Source organism: Giraffa tippelskirchi, chromosome 4, assembly GCF_054371585.1.
Source record: "Giraffa tippelskirchi isolate mGirTip1 chromosome 4, T2T-mGirTip1v1.2.pri, whole genome shotgun sequence".
In the NCBI taxonomy this organism is placed as follows: domain Eukaryota; kingdom Metazoa; phylum Chordata; class Mammalia; order Artiodactyla; family Giraffidae; genus Giraffa; species Giraffa tippelskirchi.
Window position 1 is genome coordinate 46155395 of NC_137278.1, and position 19642 is coordinate 46175036.

A 19642-nucleotide genomic window follows, 5' to 3' on the forward strand; every position below is an offset into this window, starting at 1 on the left:
GTTTTGTTTAGCTTTTGCCTTTTCTTCAAGCTTGTTCATAATTTTGAGAGATGGATTATTTTTCAGAATTTTTTATATTCTCACTCTTACTTAAACCTTTTATTAATGTTTATTATTTTTGCCATCATTTCATTTTCAAACCTTACAAGTATTAAAATATGTAAGATCTGCCTTAAAGTCAAACATCTTACTTTTAAAGGACCTTAATTTCTCTTGGTGGTTTAAGCATTATTTTTAAACTACTCAGCAAGGGTATAAATCATATCCTGTGTACATATCGAGCAGTTTCATGTATGTTAAAGCAGTTTATTAAAAAGTTGACAATTCTGACATCGAGGAAATACTGTGCTTTTTATCAACCTTCCTTAACTGTTAAAATTTTAATTGGCTTATGGAGTGCATGAGAAAAATACCCTCACAATTTCTCTTTCATTTTAAGAATATTGAGATTTTATTAAGCTGACCCAATGAATAATGGTTCTTTTGGTACTATAAAAAGCACTTTTAATTTTTAAAACATATTCAACATCTCTTTTACGCTTTCCACTGATCAAAAGACAGAATAATTTTTCAAAACTTTCAAAAGTGTATATCAGTGTCTGGTGATATATACTGGTGAGTGCCTAGTCTCATTTTGATTTAGTGATTCATGAAACTCTTAGAGACATGAAAGTTCTGATGAGTCACCACGTACCCAATGCTAATGTTTCTGAACAACTTCCAAAGCATAAAGCTATCTATAAATGTAATTCTTGAGAACTAGGATGACTAGATTTTGCTGAATATAGAAAAGTCACAAGAAGAAAAATTCTGGAGTCATCTAAAGAATAGTGGGGTGTATCAAAAGCTATACATTCCTAAGACCAGAATCAGACTTCTCAACTTGGATTCTTAAAGAGAAATCATTTATTAAAACCTTGTTCATGAGATGCTAATACAAGCTGATTCTAGAAAAAAGAATTGAACCTTTTATTGTCAGCTTAAAACCATTCCTAAATTAGCCATGTCAGGCCTTCCTGGCAGCTGTCACTCTTCAACAGTATTATCTGCAGACTTTAATAAAAAACGTATTCATGAATGAAATTTAGTTGGATCAAATTCAGAGAGTATATTTTTTAAAATCATATTTAAATGCTTTCAAAATAACTGTTTACTTGGAAGAAATTAAAATACATATAGATTTTCATGTGTGTGCTCACATGTGTGCACATGTGTTATATATGTTCCCTTCAAGCGTGAACAAATTGTATGGCTGCTCACCTGAGCATGCCACTTTTTAGTTAACTCAAAATGTACTCTCTTTTCTCATTGACAATGATTATAAATAGCTCATTTTTTCTTCCACATATCCCATCTTGCTCTTGTAAGCCTGGGAATGATCACAAAGATTTTACAAAGTTGACTATTCTGAGGAATAATCTGAATTGAGACGTACTGGACTAGGTGAATACACTCGTTCAGTGATGGTTCGCAGAGAAATGAAATGACTAGCCCAAAGTCACAGCAGAATTGATAATGTATAGTTTAAATTCTGCTTTTTCAAAAAAGAGTGTTAGAATATTTGGACATAAGACACGTGTAATTTTAGAGAAGATGACACATTTATCTTAAGAAGTATTTTCCTAACTAACAATTTCCAGTAATTATGACCCAAATTTTTGTTATTAGTATGTCACATGTTCAGAATGGACAAGATATACTTATATTTCCTGCTCTCTATTTCTGCCTCTGAGCACATATACTTAATTACATAATACAAACACATACATACACACACACAAGCATAAATAAACTCTTTAAATATACAAAGTATAGTTTCAATTGCAACTTTTTAATATGACACAGTAGTAGTCAGCCAACAAAATTAATTTTGTTTTCTATAGCTTCATAGTAAAAAGGGTATTAAACTCAGTGATTCTGAGCCTGCTTCATTTAGAATCCTCTTTGAATATATTATGAATTTTAGCTCCTGGAAATTCATTCAATATACTTCAAAATGTCAACTTCTACAGTGAAGAAAGAAGTTAATATTCCCCTTTAAACTAGTAGTTTGGACCTGACTTAATACATTCAATAAATATAAATTATTAGAAATGGTCTACACTACCCACTGCATAGCAGTGAAAGAAATAATATAAGCCCAAATGACAACCAATACAGTTTTATTTTAAAGAGTATAACCAAAATATTAAATATTTGGAAAATATATACCTAATGTCATCTATATTGCCATTTTTCTGATGGCTGCACTGTTAGCATTATGGGATCATTAAACTTTATATTTCAATTACTTCTCTTTTAAAACATTCTGAAATGCAGGATCTCTTTAGAGACCACTTTTATTCATGTTAAGGTTTTACTAATTTCAGCCATTTTAATTCAAAAGACAAACTCTCTTGGCTTATATTCAAGATGATTGATTGTATAAAAGTCTTTGCTATTTTCTGTTGATAAAACATATCCTAGAAGACCAGTTATTCAAAATTTTGTTTTGTATAAACTTTAAGTAAAATTTTGTATGTGGAATGAAGTAACTTTATAATTTTGTAATCTTTTTATGCAATCAAGCTATCCAAAGTTTCACAAGCTATTTTCAAAAGTAAGTATTTGCAATTTTCTCTGTCAAAGACACTAAGCTTTAGACAAAGCTGTATCCTTTTGGTTTTAAGTTCCCTTCTTTGAACACATGTTGAGAACAAATTAAATGATTCGGTTCAACCAAGCACACTGATCCACTCAAGGTATGATTGAGATGAATCTTCAGAGTTTTGTCATATATTTTTAATTATTCATTTCTATCTATTCTATTTTTTTATAGATATAAGAAAGTTTAACTGTTTAAATTATTATAATATTCTCCTTCAGATTCTTATCATATAATGTGCACTTGGACCTTTAAAATTTATAAAGAACAGAACCAAAATTATTTAATTATTTACTTTATAAATCACATGCCACGTATGTGCAGTGGGTCACAGATATTATTCTAAGGAGGAATGTTAATATTTTTATTTTCTTCTGAAAGAGAATAAAATATTTTAACCATATTTAGACTATGATAATTGATGGTAACATCAACTATGTAAGTAAAATTTTCAATGTAATTTTAATGTAATTTTTTCAAGGCACTATCTTAGAAATTAGCATTTAGTGCTAAGTTTTCCAGTTAAATACTTATGGCTTTATTAGGTAATTTAATGTTTTGAATAACAAAGCCTACCTCAAAAAAATACACCATAAATGTTAAGGGTTCTCTATTTTTCAAAGCTATTGATATGTGAGGTTTGTCAAAACACCACCAGACCTAAACTCAAGGTACATCCACTGTCCTAAAATGCCATAAACTTGGGCAAATCACATCTCTCTCTTGGCTTCATTTTGTAGAGAAGTTTTCTCAACAAGAGAAATTTTACTCTGAGTTGACATAGAAGTACACTGAAAATTATTGCTTTCATAACACTTTCTAAGAATCTACTTTTCCTCATTTCTTTTTTCCATCTGTAACTATAATAAACTAGGCAAGGAGGAGTGGCAGTTGCTCTGCTTGTTTCTGTGTATTTGTGTTTCAAAATAAGTTAATATTCATTTCAATGTAGCTTTATTGAACCCCATGCACTCAAAAGTGCAGTTAATGATCTCAGATGTATAGCTTACCATTTTCTACTTTGAGAGTTTGATCTATTTCAGTAGGGCTGTCATTTCAATTGAACATTTTCATTACAATGTTTAGTTAAATTTTTTGCTATTTACTGCTGTAACACCACACCCGTCCCCAACAATGTCACCGCAATTTCATGACCATAAACACAACTCTACGGAACACATATAATATCAAAATGCGTTTTAAAACACGTTTCTACAGAGTGAAATATGTTTTTATTTCCTTTCAATCATGGTAATGCCTGTGGTCTTTAAAGGATGGTCTCTGGGATTTAAGACCTCTGGAAAAGTTTTAGAACCACTGTTTTGAAATACTAGCTCTGTAAGAATCTTTGCTGGTGATTCTTTTAAATAAAAATCACCATGCTAATACAAACTCAAAGAGAAAATGAAAGAATGGAACTGGATTTTCATTTTCTTTTAACATTACTAGCCTTTAGGAGGATCTCAAAATAGAAGCCAAATCTAGAATAAAACAGGATGAACTTTCTTTACTAATATTCACAAATATTGTATAAATACTACCTTGAAATAAAAACATCAAGACTTGCTAGATTTTTATATAAAATTTTATATTCTCTTTAATTTTTAAGGACAATTTCTTATACAGGTTTCTCTTAGGGATTTATTATCAGAAATTACTTTTTTTCTATTTACAATCATATATAAGAGGAGAAAATAAACTTTGTGAAGACTAGCTCAATATTTCAAATTACACTGAGTTGGAGATATTTCAAACTCAGTGCTTTGTCTGAAAACATTTTCATTAGCTCTTAAATTTGGGTTACGGAAATATTTGGAATATATATCATAAAAGAGCAAATTACATTTTTCAACACTCATAACTAGTATTAAAAAGGGCAAAGTCTTCAAATGCTTGTTAAAACTTTCTTTTGAGAAAGTAATCATGTAAAATTGGATATTAAGATGACACAGAGCCAGAACTTTACCTCTCTTTACTAATTTATTCTCGTAACAAGGCCTTGGCAGTCACAATCTTTGCACTTTTTAATTAATTTTACCAAATAAAGAATAATTGGCATCCACCATTACTTATTAACAAGTTGGAAATTTGTGACTATTTTTCTTCTCATAAATACATTCCTATCTGTGATCTTTAAAATACACTGACTCCAAACTTATTCTCATGAAAATAGTATAACACGAAACACCTTCATTTGAGATGATTGTTACAGAAAGGGAAAATACTCAGAACCCAAATCTCTCTCTTTTTATTTATAAATATTTGCATCACTTAGTTTTGGATTAGTTTAACAAGAATGCACATTATGTCTTTGGGGATGACAACAACACTGACAAACAGTCCCTGTTATGCTTGTCATTATGTTATTGCTAAATCACCCATAATATCATGACCTGATTTTAGTTATCAGGGAAAAGCCAAAACATGGAATTTAAGTTTCATTCTGATTACATACATATAGCCAGCACTTAAAAACCCTTTGAAAATGATCTATGTCCAGTATTTAAAAAAAAAAAAAAAAGGAAAGGAGGAAGTAAGGAAGAAAAGAAAGGAAGGAAAGGAAAAAGGAGGGAAGAAAGGCAGGAAGGAAGGAAAGAAGGGGAAAAAGACATCTTTAAATGCCTGAATACAATTACACAATAGGCCTGACATTCTCTATGCTGGTATAATAACCAAGTGGCAAGTAACATAGAAATAGTTATCCCTGTGAGATCCCTGTTGCATGCTTTAATTAAAAGTAAAAAATATACAACAAAATCAACCCTTGGGTAAATTGCTCTTTGGTTTAAATCTTCATTACCTCCTGGAATTTTGGTAAAATCACTTTGTTTTTAAATTAAGCCAGACCCCCCTTTACTAGATTACAAAGTCAAACAACAAAAACCAGACATAAATTTTAGGATGAAAAGAGTTTTGTTTGTGTGTATGTGTGTCTGTAAGTCCAACCCCTATACACAAACTGTTAAAAAAAAAAAAAACAGATGCTTTAACATAGTGCTTTATTCCAACTTAATCTCATACTTGAATGAACTTCCTTCAAGTTTCAACCATTTAAGGAAAAAGAAAAAGAGCAGTCAATTTCCTTGTGGTTGTAATTTAATTAAGTAACCTTTCACACTGAGCAAAACCCAAAAGCAAAAGGGTCATTAATCTTTCTAGTGATTAGACACCTCTAGAGCTTCAAACATTTACCTCTCCTTCCCCGCAGTGGAAATGCTTTTAGGAGGATCATGGTTCATACCTCACATTCCCTGGAGCCAGAGATGGTATATGTGCAGGGCCCAGATCCATTAACCGATATATCCATGGTCTCAGAGTTTGTAGGCTTGTAGTCCACATAATACTCCTGTAAAGGGGAATTCATTTGTCTCTCAGACTCTCTGGTCTTTTTCCGCCGCCTCTTCATAAGAGAGTGTTGCTGAAGTTGTTTCATGCTGGCTGGGTAGCGTTTCCAAGACACGTAGATTACCAAGAGGATCATAGCCACCGAAAGAAAGAGAGCCACACTTCCGGCAATAATTTTGTGGAATGAAACATGCTCATACTCTTGCTCTGTGCCAGGAATCTGAAACCCCGGGGAAGGGCTTAGTGTTTCAAGGGTGGACCGGCTAGGGTCAGATTTCAAGGTTGTAGGTTTAGGGATAATCAGAGGCTTCTGGGGAGTTTGGGGTACCAGGTGTGATTTTTCTGTGTTGACCACCTGGACTTCAGAGCAGATACTATATGTCTCCACTGCATCACTAACCTTTTCACCTTGGATGTGCTTAGGTCCTGCACAAATCATGGTGCTTTCCTTATTTCCTTTGAAATTCTTAAGCCAATAAAATAGAGGACAAATGCTCCGACTGCATTCCCACATATTCCCAGACAAAGTGATGGATATTAATGATATCCATGCATTGACAGTTTCCTGTGAGATGTTGGTAAGCTTGTTGGAATCCAAATTCAATTTTTGCAAATTGGGCAAACATTTAAACGTGCCCGGCTCAATTCCTTGGATATCATTCCCTGATAAATCCAAGTTGTGTAAGGAACTCCAAGTCCATGTCAAGCCTTGGCTAATGGAGCGAATTCTGTTCCATTGTAAGTAAATTGAACGGAGGTTGAAGAGACGAGGAAAATGAGCAAAGTTGATCTTGGAAAACTGATTGTGCTCCAAGTGGAGCTCTTTTAACTTCAAAAGGCCAGCAAAAGCATTTCGTGACAAGCTTCGAAGACGATTATAACCCAAATCCAGAAAGTCAAGATTTCGACAGTCTTGAAAAACTCTGATTGGTACAGTCTTTAATGAGTTAGATCTCAAGTGCAAAATGATGAGTTTCCGAAGGCCTTTAAATTGTTCAGATTGCAATGTCTGAAGCTTATTGTAGGAGAGGTCCAGACTGCGGAGATTGGGAACCGGGTGAAATGTTTTATTGTGCAGATAGGTAATTTTGTTGGAGCTTAGAATTAATTCTTTCAGTCTACGGATGCCTTGAAATGCATCTTCATCCACTGAGCTAATGTAATTATGGTCAAGATAAAGCCATATAAGCTGGTTAAGGCTGGCAAACTGATTGGATTTGAGTTTCTGAATGCTGTTGAACCTTAATGATAAGCCTTGTGACCCTCCAGAAATGTTCTCAGGAATATCTGCAAAAGCATGAGACTCACAGTACACAATTTTGCCATCACATCTGCAGTTCTTTGGGCAAGCTCTCTGAGCCCCTGTGAGCATAACAAGCAGCAGTGTAGGAAGTAGCACTAGCACCACACGCATGCCTCTCAGCTGCGTAATTAAATGGAAACCTACAATATTAAAAAGAAGATAAATGCACATTGTAAAGCTATTAATGTAAATCACCACCAGCTTACCAATATCAGGGGCATTTCAACTAGTGTAGTAATGGAACAGTTGATTTAAGAACAATGTATTTGACACTTGAAGCCTTATTTCCTTCAGTATTGCATGCTTACTATTTAGGTTTTATGCTTTTTTTCTTGATTTCCAAATTGCCACAGTGTCATAGAACTAAGAACAGCTTCTGGAGTTTCAGGAGTTCATATGCACATTAACACTGGAAAACATCCACCCTATCTTATCACATGATGACAACATTTAACAACATCTATGTTTGGTTAGTCACTCTATTGAACACCAGTACCACAAGGAAGAATATTAAGTCTTCTGGCAAAGGGAAAAATGTGACTTACTAAGCCCTATACTTGTACATCTTTCTTAGTTGAGCAAAGAGACTGTGTTTTGGCAAAGGAGCTTCAGTAAACTGTCAAGGTAACCCAAGTTTGCCCAGCTTGAAATTGCATCCCTATTGCATAATGAGGTAACCATATAGGAGCTCTGATAAAACAGCGCTGGGACCAGTATACACAACCAATGAAGCATGGTATGCAAACTAGTAACAGTGGGGAGTACTGTCAATGTATTAATAAGCATATAAGCTCTCAATATTCAGGAAGAGATTCCTACTAAGGTTCTCCTACCCAGTGATCACCAGCTGAGAGTCCTAACTACTGATAACACAGAATGCTCCAAAGTTATGATTATCAAATCTCTATTAAATATTTGCACAAAATACAAAATAATATTGCAAAGCATTAGTTTTTTTTTTTCTTATATATTTAACATAGTTGCTTTTGCAAATTTGGGGGATAAACAGAGAAACAGCAGACTACTAACCTCTCCCATCCCAAACTGCTCAAATTTCTCACTGACTTTTTTTCTCCCCTACCTCCATTAACTTCAGAAAATCTGCAAAGTTGCAATCTATTGGCACTTATGCTGCATTTCCAAGTCATAGCATGTTAAGGGACTTCTTTCCTCTGTCAACAGTAGATTTATTATTTATTAGTGGTGAGAAAAAAAAAAGTACCTTGTGCTGCAGTTTCTTTATTAATCTTAAATATTCATGTTTTAAACAACAGGCAATCAGCCAAATTCTTAATTTAAGAAAAGAAACTCTCCTTTTACTCAACCAATTAATTTTTTTTTTTTTAATCTGAAACCCCATCTTGCTCTCTGTCCTCTTGCCAGCTACAGACTCATTGAAATACATTCCAGCTCTCCCAGACAGGAGAAAGGGGTGGAGAAGGGGGAAGCCAGTCACACTTGAAAAAATAAGACTGGCAAATGACTGCTGGATATTTGGAAGCTGTATTGAGGATTCATCCTCAAAGATAAAACAAGCCCTTGTGCGACCTCTGATAAAGTAATGACCCCACCCCTACACACACGCAGTAAAGTGTTGACAATCTTCCTGACAGCAACCAGAAATACAAGCATGGTTAATATTATCAAGAAATAGAAGCAAACATATCATTTATCTCACGCTCAATTCGCAAGCAAGGATATGCATACGGAAGAGACAGTCATATTTCTCCAGAGTCTGTTTAAGTCCGTGTTATGCATTTACAGTTTAAAAAAAATAAAGGAAAATGATCTAAAAATATAATAGCAACTATAGTGAGTCTACTGGCAAACTCCAAGGCTGCCGCTTTTTGCCTGTTTTTCTGTTTTTTATCAGCTAATGCCGCGACTGAGAATAGGAAGCCGAGAGGATCAGCTTTGCTAAGAAGGAAACAACAAAAGTTCACTTACCCATCCTTTGTCATCCAAAACGGTTCCCCCCTCTCTCAGCGTTCTTCTTATTTGGTCTCTCGTGCTGAAACCACCACCACCTTCATGACACAGTGCGGCTGTCATTCACACAATTCTGATCCCGCATGTGAGCTAGTAGCCCCACACAAACTTCCCCGGAGAGGACAGACAAAAAAAAAATATATATATATATATACATATATGTACAAGAAAAAAAAAATTCAGCATGGGATGGGATGGGGGGCAGGGAGGTGGAAGCAGTAGGGGGGTGGGGGAGGGCCTCTAGGCTCTGAGCATCATTGTGTAATTCACCAGAGATCCATCAGCAGTAATTGGCAATCTGTGCAAAAGAGCTACAGCCCATCTAGAAGGTAACCAACTTCTCTGTAAAAAGAGAGGAAAAAAAAAAAAAAGAAAATCTTCAGAATACCTGGCATTCCTTATTGTGCTGGCTTTTGCCATTCCCAGATAAAGCAATTCATCCTCTGGATTTTCAGTTCTTCCAGCAAGTAGGCCTCCTGTGCTGTATGAGACCCCAGTTTAAAAGCTATGCAGGCTAGGTTTATCCATTTAGCTGGTCAGGTTTAAAGTGTTTTGTAGCTGTGCTGAGAGGCAGCCCTTGTCTAATTCAGAAGGCTTTCCAGAGACTGATGATGCTCAGAGCTTGTTGGTGCTAATGCTTGAGTTTGTGATACACTGAGTGCCCTCCGCTGGAGAAAACAGATTGCACATTAAAGACGGGAACAAGTGAGCCTGTCAGTGGTGTGCAGCCTTCCCTCTCTCAGAAAGGGAAATTAAAGGCACAGGATCACTTTTTTTCCCTTCTGATAATATATATTATGAAAGGTTTATGCCAAAGAGCTTTATTCAGTGATATCAAATATTAAGTAAAATACTGCCTCTCTAAATATTAAGCAATTAGTAGTTTTTAAAGTTACTTTGACCTGATTTTTTTTCCTATATGTATCACAGGGGATATATATATTTTTTAACAGTAGAAATAATTTCTTTTTTATTTTTATTGATGTTGGTTTGTTTTATTTACACAGTTTTTGAGCAAACCATGAAAAGAAATAGTCTTTTTTTTTAGTTGGATTACATCTATTTTTATTCAATAACTTCATTCAGCCTGTTGTTCAGTATCCATATTTCCATTACTTTCTTGGTGGTTCATATGGACAGAGAGTTCAATGGAAATAAACAGCCTAAGCTGAATCTCATAAGCCATATATGCAGAATTCTAATGCATAAGGCCTGAAATTAACAGAGACATTTCACTTAAGAATCATTCATACTCAAGGAAAAATATCACTTTCAAAGCTAGTTACATTAAAAAAAAATTAGATCTAACTTTTAAATTTCCAAATTTTGGTAATAAAATATATTCTTAATTTTGCACATTTATTAAAGAAGCTAGATCATTACTTTCAAAAGTGTAAATTTTTAGCCTTAAAACGGTCTTTTTTAAAAACTATATTACCAAATGTGCAGATAACTAAGAGAAACTAAATTTTAGAAAAGAGAAGAATTCCAGCTTGACACTGTTATTGCAATCACTTTCTTTAAAACTTATCTACATCTATAATGCAAGTTTCCCTAAGAATCAATTATAATGGACAATGACAGAAAAACCAAACCATGTGAGTTCATTGCTGTAGTTCTCTAAAATTTGCAGAATATTATCAGAATTATGGGGATAAATGATATAATACCTGAAATATGTATTTTTTAAACTACACACTTTCCTTAACTTGTACTAAACTTTGGAAAAAATAGTGTAACTCATCACTTCCATTTTGTTTCTATTCTTGTTTATTCCAAAATCTTCTGGCAGATAATAATTTTAGGAAGAATCTAGAATATTAACCCAACACAAAATAGAGAGAGACTGCTAGATAACATTGCTAAACTAATTTAGCAGGTTTGGGAAGTTTAAATGAATTTTTTATAAGAATCTAGAATTGCTATAGATCATTGAAAATGGATAGCTTTAGAAGTAGTCTTTGATTTTAAGTTGTCTGTCAAAATATTAGTAACGGATGCTTATCATATGAATAGTAAATATTATTTAATCCAGATTTATGAACAAGCAATATCAGGCCATTGCCTAATTACAAAGATTTCTCAAGGAACAAATAAATCCTTTTTTCATTAACTAAAACTTAAATTTCTATTTTAGAAATGTATACCTTTGGTTTAAGGCTTAATACTTATTAAAATGCAAATGAACATTGAAAGAGAGATTAATGAAAATTATATACCTTTCTAAGAAAATTAACATAAATGATACACATATAATTTGTTTATAGTAGTGTGGTTTACATACGAATACAAACTTCACCTAAATACTCAATGATAGAGGATTAGTTCAGGAAAGTTAATATATTCATGAATTAGAACACATGCTGCCATTGAAATTGAAACAGTTTGTATTTGCTAAGAGGAAATGATGACCACAATGTATGAAATGAGAAGAGGAGGGGCAGAGAACAGAAGCACTGGAGGATAATGTTAGGGATTTTATTTCTGTACCCATTTTTATTTGCACAGGCACAAAATAAAGCAGATTTTCCTGGGAAACTAATTTTTTACTTTGTTTTATTGTTTATGATTTTTTTCATCTATTTGTATTTTCTATTTTTTTAAATATAATGGATATGTTGTACCTGAGATGACTAGATATGTGTATGTGTGTATAAAGTTTTCTTTGCTTGATTGAAAGATATGAGAACAGTTTTGATAGTAAACCGGAAAAAATCGCACGATGTTACCCACATTTATGATGTAATAATCAGACGAAATGTAAGTGTTGTTTGAAGTTCTAAGATCTAATATGTGTATATTCCAAAGGAGATACTAGGTCATAGGCAGAATTTATTAAAAACATTGTCAAATCCAGTTACAGTTCTCTTGAACACACTGTGAGGACATTAAAGAGCAGAGAGAGAGAAGAGTAAAAAAAGGATATCACATAGAAGATTTCTTTGGAAAGATCTTTCCTGTATTACCACCTCTATATGTTCACAAGATCAAAAACATACACACACATCCCCTCACCCAAAAGAAGATGGGAGGGTTGTCAGTTCCTCAGCTTAACTGTAGGGCAAGGGGCTTCTCCAGGCTACTTGAAGAGCTTGATATGTCTTTCTCTCAGTGAATCCAGCACTATAAAATGGAATCAGACTCCAGTCTGAGAAATCCACAAGATAAGAAAAGGGTTTTCCAAAGCAAAGAAGAGCTAAATTAGTGTTGGGATTGACTTTCACTTCCAGAGTTTGTCTGGATAAAAATACATGCAAATACTTTCCATGGAAGAGAGGTGGGTTATGAGAGAGAGGAGAAAGACTATTACAAGCCATTTTAAATCCTGGTAATAAACGCAACAGAATGAAACTGTGTAAGCTCATTATCCAAAAATGAAAGTGAAAGTCAGTCGTGTGCGACTCTTGCGACCCCATGGACTATACAGTCCATGGAATTCTTCAGGCCAGAATACTGGAGTGGGTAGCAGTTCCCTTCTCCAGGGGAACTTTCCAACCCAGGGATCGAAACCCAGGTCTCCCGCACTACAGGCAGATTCTTGACCAGCTGAACCACCAGGGATTCTTTATCAGCTGAGCTACCAGGGAAGCCCACATTATGCAAACAATGGGCAAATAAAAAAGTAAAAGAAATCAATCAAGTTTGAAAGGGCACCAAACACATGAAGAAAAAAATGTCATCCTTATCATGGGAAATTTCACCCATTATTCTTAATGATGCTATTAAAGATCTATCAATGTGTCCATGAAAAAGATAAGTATTTTTGACCTCTGCTAGGCCCAAATATCAAACAACTTTTTCACAATTGTACCAGTCAACTAAAAAGTTTCCTGGAAGGTTAGAAACAGCAGTAAGTAAGAGAGAAGTGGGAAGAGGTAAGCAAGAATGAACAAAGCTGACTTCACTTCCTCTTTTTTTTTGGGTAGCAGATGGCTCATCTGCAAGTGGTCCTCCAGGGGAACAGGAAAATAATGCTTAAGCTTTATGTGAAATATGAGGTATTAATTAGTATGATGGACAATATTTTAATTTACTGAATTGAGACATTGTGAACTAAGCATATAATAGGAAATTTTGTTACCGTGCAGATATTCAGTCACTTCATTTTGATAATTTGAAATTGACATTTGCACAAAGGAAATCAGCAAAAACTAAAATTTAAGGCATGATCTTTTGTTTTGTTGTATGCCTAGACTTAAGAAAGTATTACAGATTAAACTTAAAGGTGCACTGTATCTATAGCCATTTAATTACAAATAGCACACAAATTGAGACACATTTTTCCAGTACTTGAAAAGTTGATTGAGCAAAGAAATAACTCATGTCATTGACAAGTGAAATTCCAACATGTCTATATTATTTCACTTTTGTCTTACTCATTAATGTATCAGACAGTATACATGTTGAACACATTTCTTACACACACACAATGCACACACATATTGAAAATGTTTAGAAATAATTTATTCATCAAGTCACATTTTGATTATGTACATAATTCAATTTCAACCTGAAGAACAACCTTGAGTCATCTTTTTCAAATTGAATGACCTTTTCTCCTTTTTCAATTTACTCGTCCTAATTTAATAGTATCTCTTTAAATAGGAAAAGGAGTATATTGTCCTATACAGTCAAGGCTGTATATTGTCACCCTGCTTATTTAACTTACATGCAGATTGCATCATGAGAAATGCTGGGGTGGATGAAACACAAGCTGGAATCAAGATTGCCAGGAGAAATATCAATAACCTCAGATATGCAGATGACACCACCCTTATGGCAGAAAGTGAAGAAGAACTAAAGAGCCACTTGATGAAAGTGAAAGAGGAGAGTGAAAAAGTTGGCTTAAAGCTCAACATTCAGAAAGCTAAGATCATGGCATCCAGTCCCATCACTTCATGGCAAATAGATGGGGAAACAGTGGAAACAGTGACTGACTTTATTTTTCTGGGCTCCAAAATCACTGCAGATGGTGGTTGCACCCATGAAATTAAAAGATGCTTACTCCTTGGAAGGAAAGTTATGACCAACCTAGACAACATATTAAAAAACAGAGACATTACTTTGTCAAAAAAGGTCTGTCTAGTCAAGGCTATGGTTTTTCCAGTAGTCATGTATGGATGTGAGAATTGGACTATAAAGAAAGCTGTGTGCAGAAGAATTGATGCTTTTGAAGTGTGGTGTTGGAGAAGACTCTTGAGAGTCCCTTGGACTGCAAGGAGATCCAACCAGTGCATCCTAAAGGAGATCAGTCCTGGGTGTTCATTGGAAGGACTGATGTTGAAGCTGAAACTCCAATATTTTGGCCACCTGATGAGAAGAGCTGACTCATTTGAAAAGACCCTGATGTTGGGAAAGTTTGAAGGCCAGAGGAGAAGGGGACGACAGAGGATGAGATGGTTAGATGGCATCACCCACTCAATGGACATGAGTTTAGGTGGACTCCAGGAGACGGTGTTAGACAGCGAGGCCTGGCGTGCTGTGGTTCATGGGGTTGCAAAGAGTCAGACACGACTGAACTGAACTGAATTTTCTTAATAGTAGTGATAATTACTTACTTGTTAAAAATTTTAAGAAAAAGAACATCTTATCATATGTGTTTAGCTGAATTTGGGAATCTTAATATCCATACTCAAAACCTTTAATCTCAATGTGTAAATTAAGATAATGTTCACATTGTTAATATAGTCACTGCAAAAATTGTACTAAAATATAGATACATAAAATGGACTATTTTCTATGTCTTATTTTATTAACCAATAAGCTAACTTATCAAAAGAGAAAAATAAATTGATAATCTATGATAGGATATGATTGTGTAGATAATGATAAACAATAAAATGAGATTTGAGGTGCATGGAAATTGGATTTGACGTCAATAAAACCTGAAGTGAGTGTATAATTTATGGGCTTCCCTGGTGGCTCAGATGGTAAAGAATCTGCCTGCAATGCAGGAGACCCGGGTTCAATTCCTGGGTTGGGAGGATCTCCTGGAGAAGGGAATGACCACCCACTCTGGTATCCTTGCCTGGAGAACTCAATGGACAGATGAGTCTGGTGATTATAGATTATAATACATGTTAGTAAATGAAAAAAGCAGTAAAGAATCTGCTTTCAATGCAGAAGAAGCTGGTTCAATCCCCAGGTCGGGAAGATTCCCTGGAGAAGGAAATGGCAACCATTCCAATATTCTTGCCTAGGAAATCCGATGGACAGGAAAGCCTGACAGACTACAGTCCATGGGGTCACAATAGAGTCAGACACGACTTAGTAACTAAACAACAAATGAAAAAAGAAATTATGAAGCGTAATAGTGGAAAAACTGGAAAAAGACATCTTTAAAAATTTTATTTTAATGGACTTTCAAGTAAAATACTCTCATACATTTTACAGGATAAATAGATTTGTAGGACTAAATGAAAGAGAGGACTGAACGAGGCAAAAATTAAGGATAGCAGAGAAAACAGTAAGAAAATAGTTTGGAGAGAGGTAATTGCTTAGCAATGTTTGAATAAATAATAATAATAAAAAAAAACAAGCAAACAACAGAAATAGACTCAGAGATAATTCAATAGCAGAGTTATCAGACACAGACGTAAAAATAATTGTTGCTATGATCTGAAAAAATAAATCACAAGATGGAGGCTTTCAGCAGTTAAATGAAATTTGCAAATAAGACTAAAATCAAAAATTGTAAAACTAAAAATAGAATATTTGAAAACAATTGAAATTAATAACTCTATATATTTAAATGGAAATTGTGCAGAGCAGAATGGAAGATTATGTAGACAACTAGTTTAAACAATAGAGTGGAATATTTAGTTTAGGCAGTTTCAAATATATATGAATTTTTTTTTCACCATCACCCATAGAAAATGATATATTTTACTGAATTAAAAATACCTTTTATAAAACAATTTTTCTGACTTTTTAAAATTTTGTTCTACAATATAATGATAGCATACTTAATTGACTTCTCTGTTTATAGTTTAAACAACACTAGTTTGAACCTATTGATATATAAACTAAAGTTAAGCTTTGTAGCCTTTTCAAAATTTCACAAATAGTTAACATTAGAGCTCTGAATAGAGTTCAATGCAAATGAAGTAATGTCATTTTTTTTTTTTTTTTTTTACCTAACATGAGCATTTTATCAGTTACAGGAGTAGTGTTACAGGATTAGTGGCAAAATTCATTGGAAGTTGCACCTCAAAGGTATAACTATGGCTCAATTTGCCTCCAAAGTCTGTTTTTTTAATAAAATTTGAGGTGATAAAAGAAATCACACAAAAATTTCTGACAGATTCTTATGTTAAAAACTCACAATTTTTAGCTTCAGTGACAATTTTAAGGAAAAAAAAATAAACAATACATTAAGTCTTTTTCCATAAGATATTTAAAACTACTTATATTATAGATGATATAACAAAATATCAGAAATTCAGAAAATCAGATAGGAAAAAATGTAAAATATATAGCCTTACTATGAAAAGAAATGTAAATTAAACCACACATCAAATATATTATCAGATATTATATTTTAAATTATATTTGTACATATTTTATATTTATTGTCAAACCTGTATCTATAGCTGTTGTTTAGTCATTGTGTCACATCTGACTTTTTGGTGACCCCATGGACTGTAGTCTCCTCTGTCCATGGTATTATCAGTGAAGAATACTGGAGTGGGTTGCCATTTCTTTCTACAGGGGATCTTCCCTACCCAGAGATCACATACATGTCTCCTTGCATTGGCAGGTGAATTCTTTACCACTGAATCACCAGCGAAGCCCATATAGTAGATCTATAAATTAGAATAATTTTCATGTACTTAACAGTAAGTATCAAGATATATAGAAACAAATGTTCCAAGGCTTTAACTAGTGTTTCCATTCTAAGGTGTCTTAAGATAATAGAACACAGTAGTCAAACATATGCATTGTCATATTATTAGAAAGAAAAGGGAAAAAAGTCACAAAGTAAACATTATATAAGAAATAATATTTACTGAAGGTACCATATTAATCAATAAAATATTTGCACTCAATAAGTATGAAAGTAATTTTTATTATTAAAGTGAAATTGTATTCATCTTATTGATGAGATTGATATTTCATATTATTGTATTAAACTAATTAGTGTAGATTATCAAACTACACTAATGCTCAAAAAGGAATGAAGGTAATACAGAAAAGAATTAATTGATGAATATGTAACTTTTTGATAATTTCTCTATGGCTATAATTCTCTTTTTGCAATACATATTAATCAAAAGATAGAAGATGATTTCAAACATGTGATGTATTCATCCTAAATTATGCCAAATTAATTACATGTATCAGTCAAGTTTCTGAATTTATTACTGAACAATCTGGGATACTTTGTAAATGATTTTGCTCTGTCTTTCCTGTCTACAAAAACACATCCAATCAGACATCCATTACAGGATATTGATTGATTAGAGTAGGTATTTCACACCCTAATAACCTTTCTATCTGAACCATGCTGATGCATCTTGTGTTTATCTTATCTAAGGAAGAAGATGATAACACAAATCTGGAAAGCAGAGGTATTTTGAAAGTTAAATAATTGATGATAGAAAACATTTAAAGACTTATAAAATGCTTAGTTCTGCTATAATATCGCCGGTAGAATTCATGCCTATATGCCTGGTAAAAATTACATTTACAAGTACTAATGTTTATTTGTTTCTGCACATTGTCCTGACATATCTATCAATTATATTTTGGTAATTGCCATGGTATTGCTGTTGTTGATTTGGTCTTGGCCTTCTATAAAGTATGATTTACCCTTTCCTAGGATAAATTGATGCTAGGAAAGATTGAAGGCAGGAGGAGAAGGAGGGGTCAGAGAATGAGATCATCAAATGGCATCACCAACTAAATGGACATGAGCAAACTCCAAGAGATAGAGAAAACTCTGGTGCTGTGCAGGCCGGGGTTAGAAGAACACGCACTCATCTTCTCCTGTGAGAACTCCAAAATTGCAACTTGCTGCTGAACAACCCTCCACAAGAGAAATTGGATCCCACCAAAAAAAGATACCTCATATCCAAGGGCAAAGGAGAAGCCCCAACAAGATGGCTGGATGAAAAATTGCATTTAGAATCAAACCCCATACCTGCCAGAGTTGCTTGGAGGGCTCAAGCAAAAGCTTGTGTGCACCAGGATGCAGAGATCCCACATAGACTGAGCCAGACCTGCCTTTGAGTGTTTGAATGTCTCCTGTAGAAGCACAGTCAGCAGTGGCCTGCCATAGGGATAGGGGCTCTGGCTGCAGCAGACTTCAGACACGCAGCACGTAGCATAAGCCCTCTTAGAGGAGGTTGCCATTAGCCCCACCACAAAGCCACCGAGTTGGTGGATCATAGAAAAAGCAAGATAGTTCTAGAAAACATTTACTTCTGCTTTGTTGACTACTCAAAAGCTTTTGACTGTATGGATCACCACAAACTGTGGAAAATTCTTAAAGAGATAGGAATACCAGACTACCTTACCTACCTCCTGAGAAATCTATACGCAGGTCAAGAAGCAACAGTTAGAACCAGTCATGAAAATGGACTGGTTCCAAATTGGGAAAGGAATACGTCAAGGATATATGTTATCACCCTGCTTATTTAACTTATATTCAGAGTACATCATGTGAAATGCCAGACTGGATGAAGCAAAGCTGGAATCAAGATTGTGGGGAGAAATATCAATAACCTCAGACATGCAGAGGACAACACCCTTATAGTGAAGAGGAACTCAAGAGTCTCTTGATGAAAGTGAAAGAGGAGAGTGAAAAAGTTGGCTTAAAATTCAACATTCAAAATACTAAGATCATGGCATCTGGTCCTATCACTTTATGGCAAATAGATGGGGAAACAATGGAAACAGTGACAGACTTTATTTTCTTGGGCTCCAAAATCACTGCAGATGGTGACTGCAGCCATGAAATTTAAAGATTCTTGGAAAAAAAGCTATGACAACCTAGACAGCATATTAAGAAGAAGAGACATTACTTTTCCACCAAAGGTCCGTCTAGTCAAAGCTATGGTTTTTTCAGTAGCTATGTGTGAATATGAGAGTTGGACCATAAAGAAAGCTGAGTGCCAAAGAGTTGATGCTTTTGAACTGTGTGTGGTGTTGGAGAAGACTCTTGAGAGTCCCTTGGACTGCAAGAAGATCAAACCAGTCAGGAGATCAGTCCTGAATATTCATTGGAAGAACTGATGCTGAAGCTGAAGCTCCAATACTTTGGTCACCTGATAGAAAGAACTGACTCATTGGTAAATACAATAATGCTGGGAAAGATTAAAGGCAGGAGAGGGAGACAACAGAGGGTGAGATGGTTGGAT

General features: G+C 34.3%; 1 protein-coding gene across 1 annotated transcript; it reads right to left on the minus strand.

Annotated features, from left to right (window-relative positions):
- Nucleotides 1–4211: 4211 nt before the first annotated feature.
- Nucleotides 4212–9937, minus strand: LRRTM4 (leucine rich repeat transmembrane neuronal 4). The gene is made up of 3 exons (XM_081588480.1): nucleotides 9670–9937; nucleotides 9240–9319; nucleotides 4212–7432 (listed from the first exon to the last, which is right to left on the minus strand). The coding sequence occupies exons 2-3, from the start codon at nucleotides 9241–9243 to the stop codon at nucleotides 5880–5882; spliced, it is 1557 nt and encodes a 518-aa protein (XP_081444606.1). The 5' UTR covers nucleotides 9244–9319; nucleotides 9670–9937; the 3' UTR covers nucleotides 4212–5879.
- Between the last annotated feature and the right edge of the window lie 9705 nt (nucleotides 9938–19642).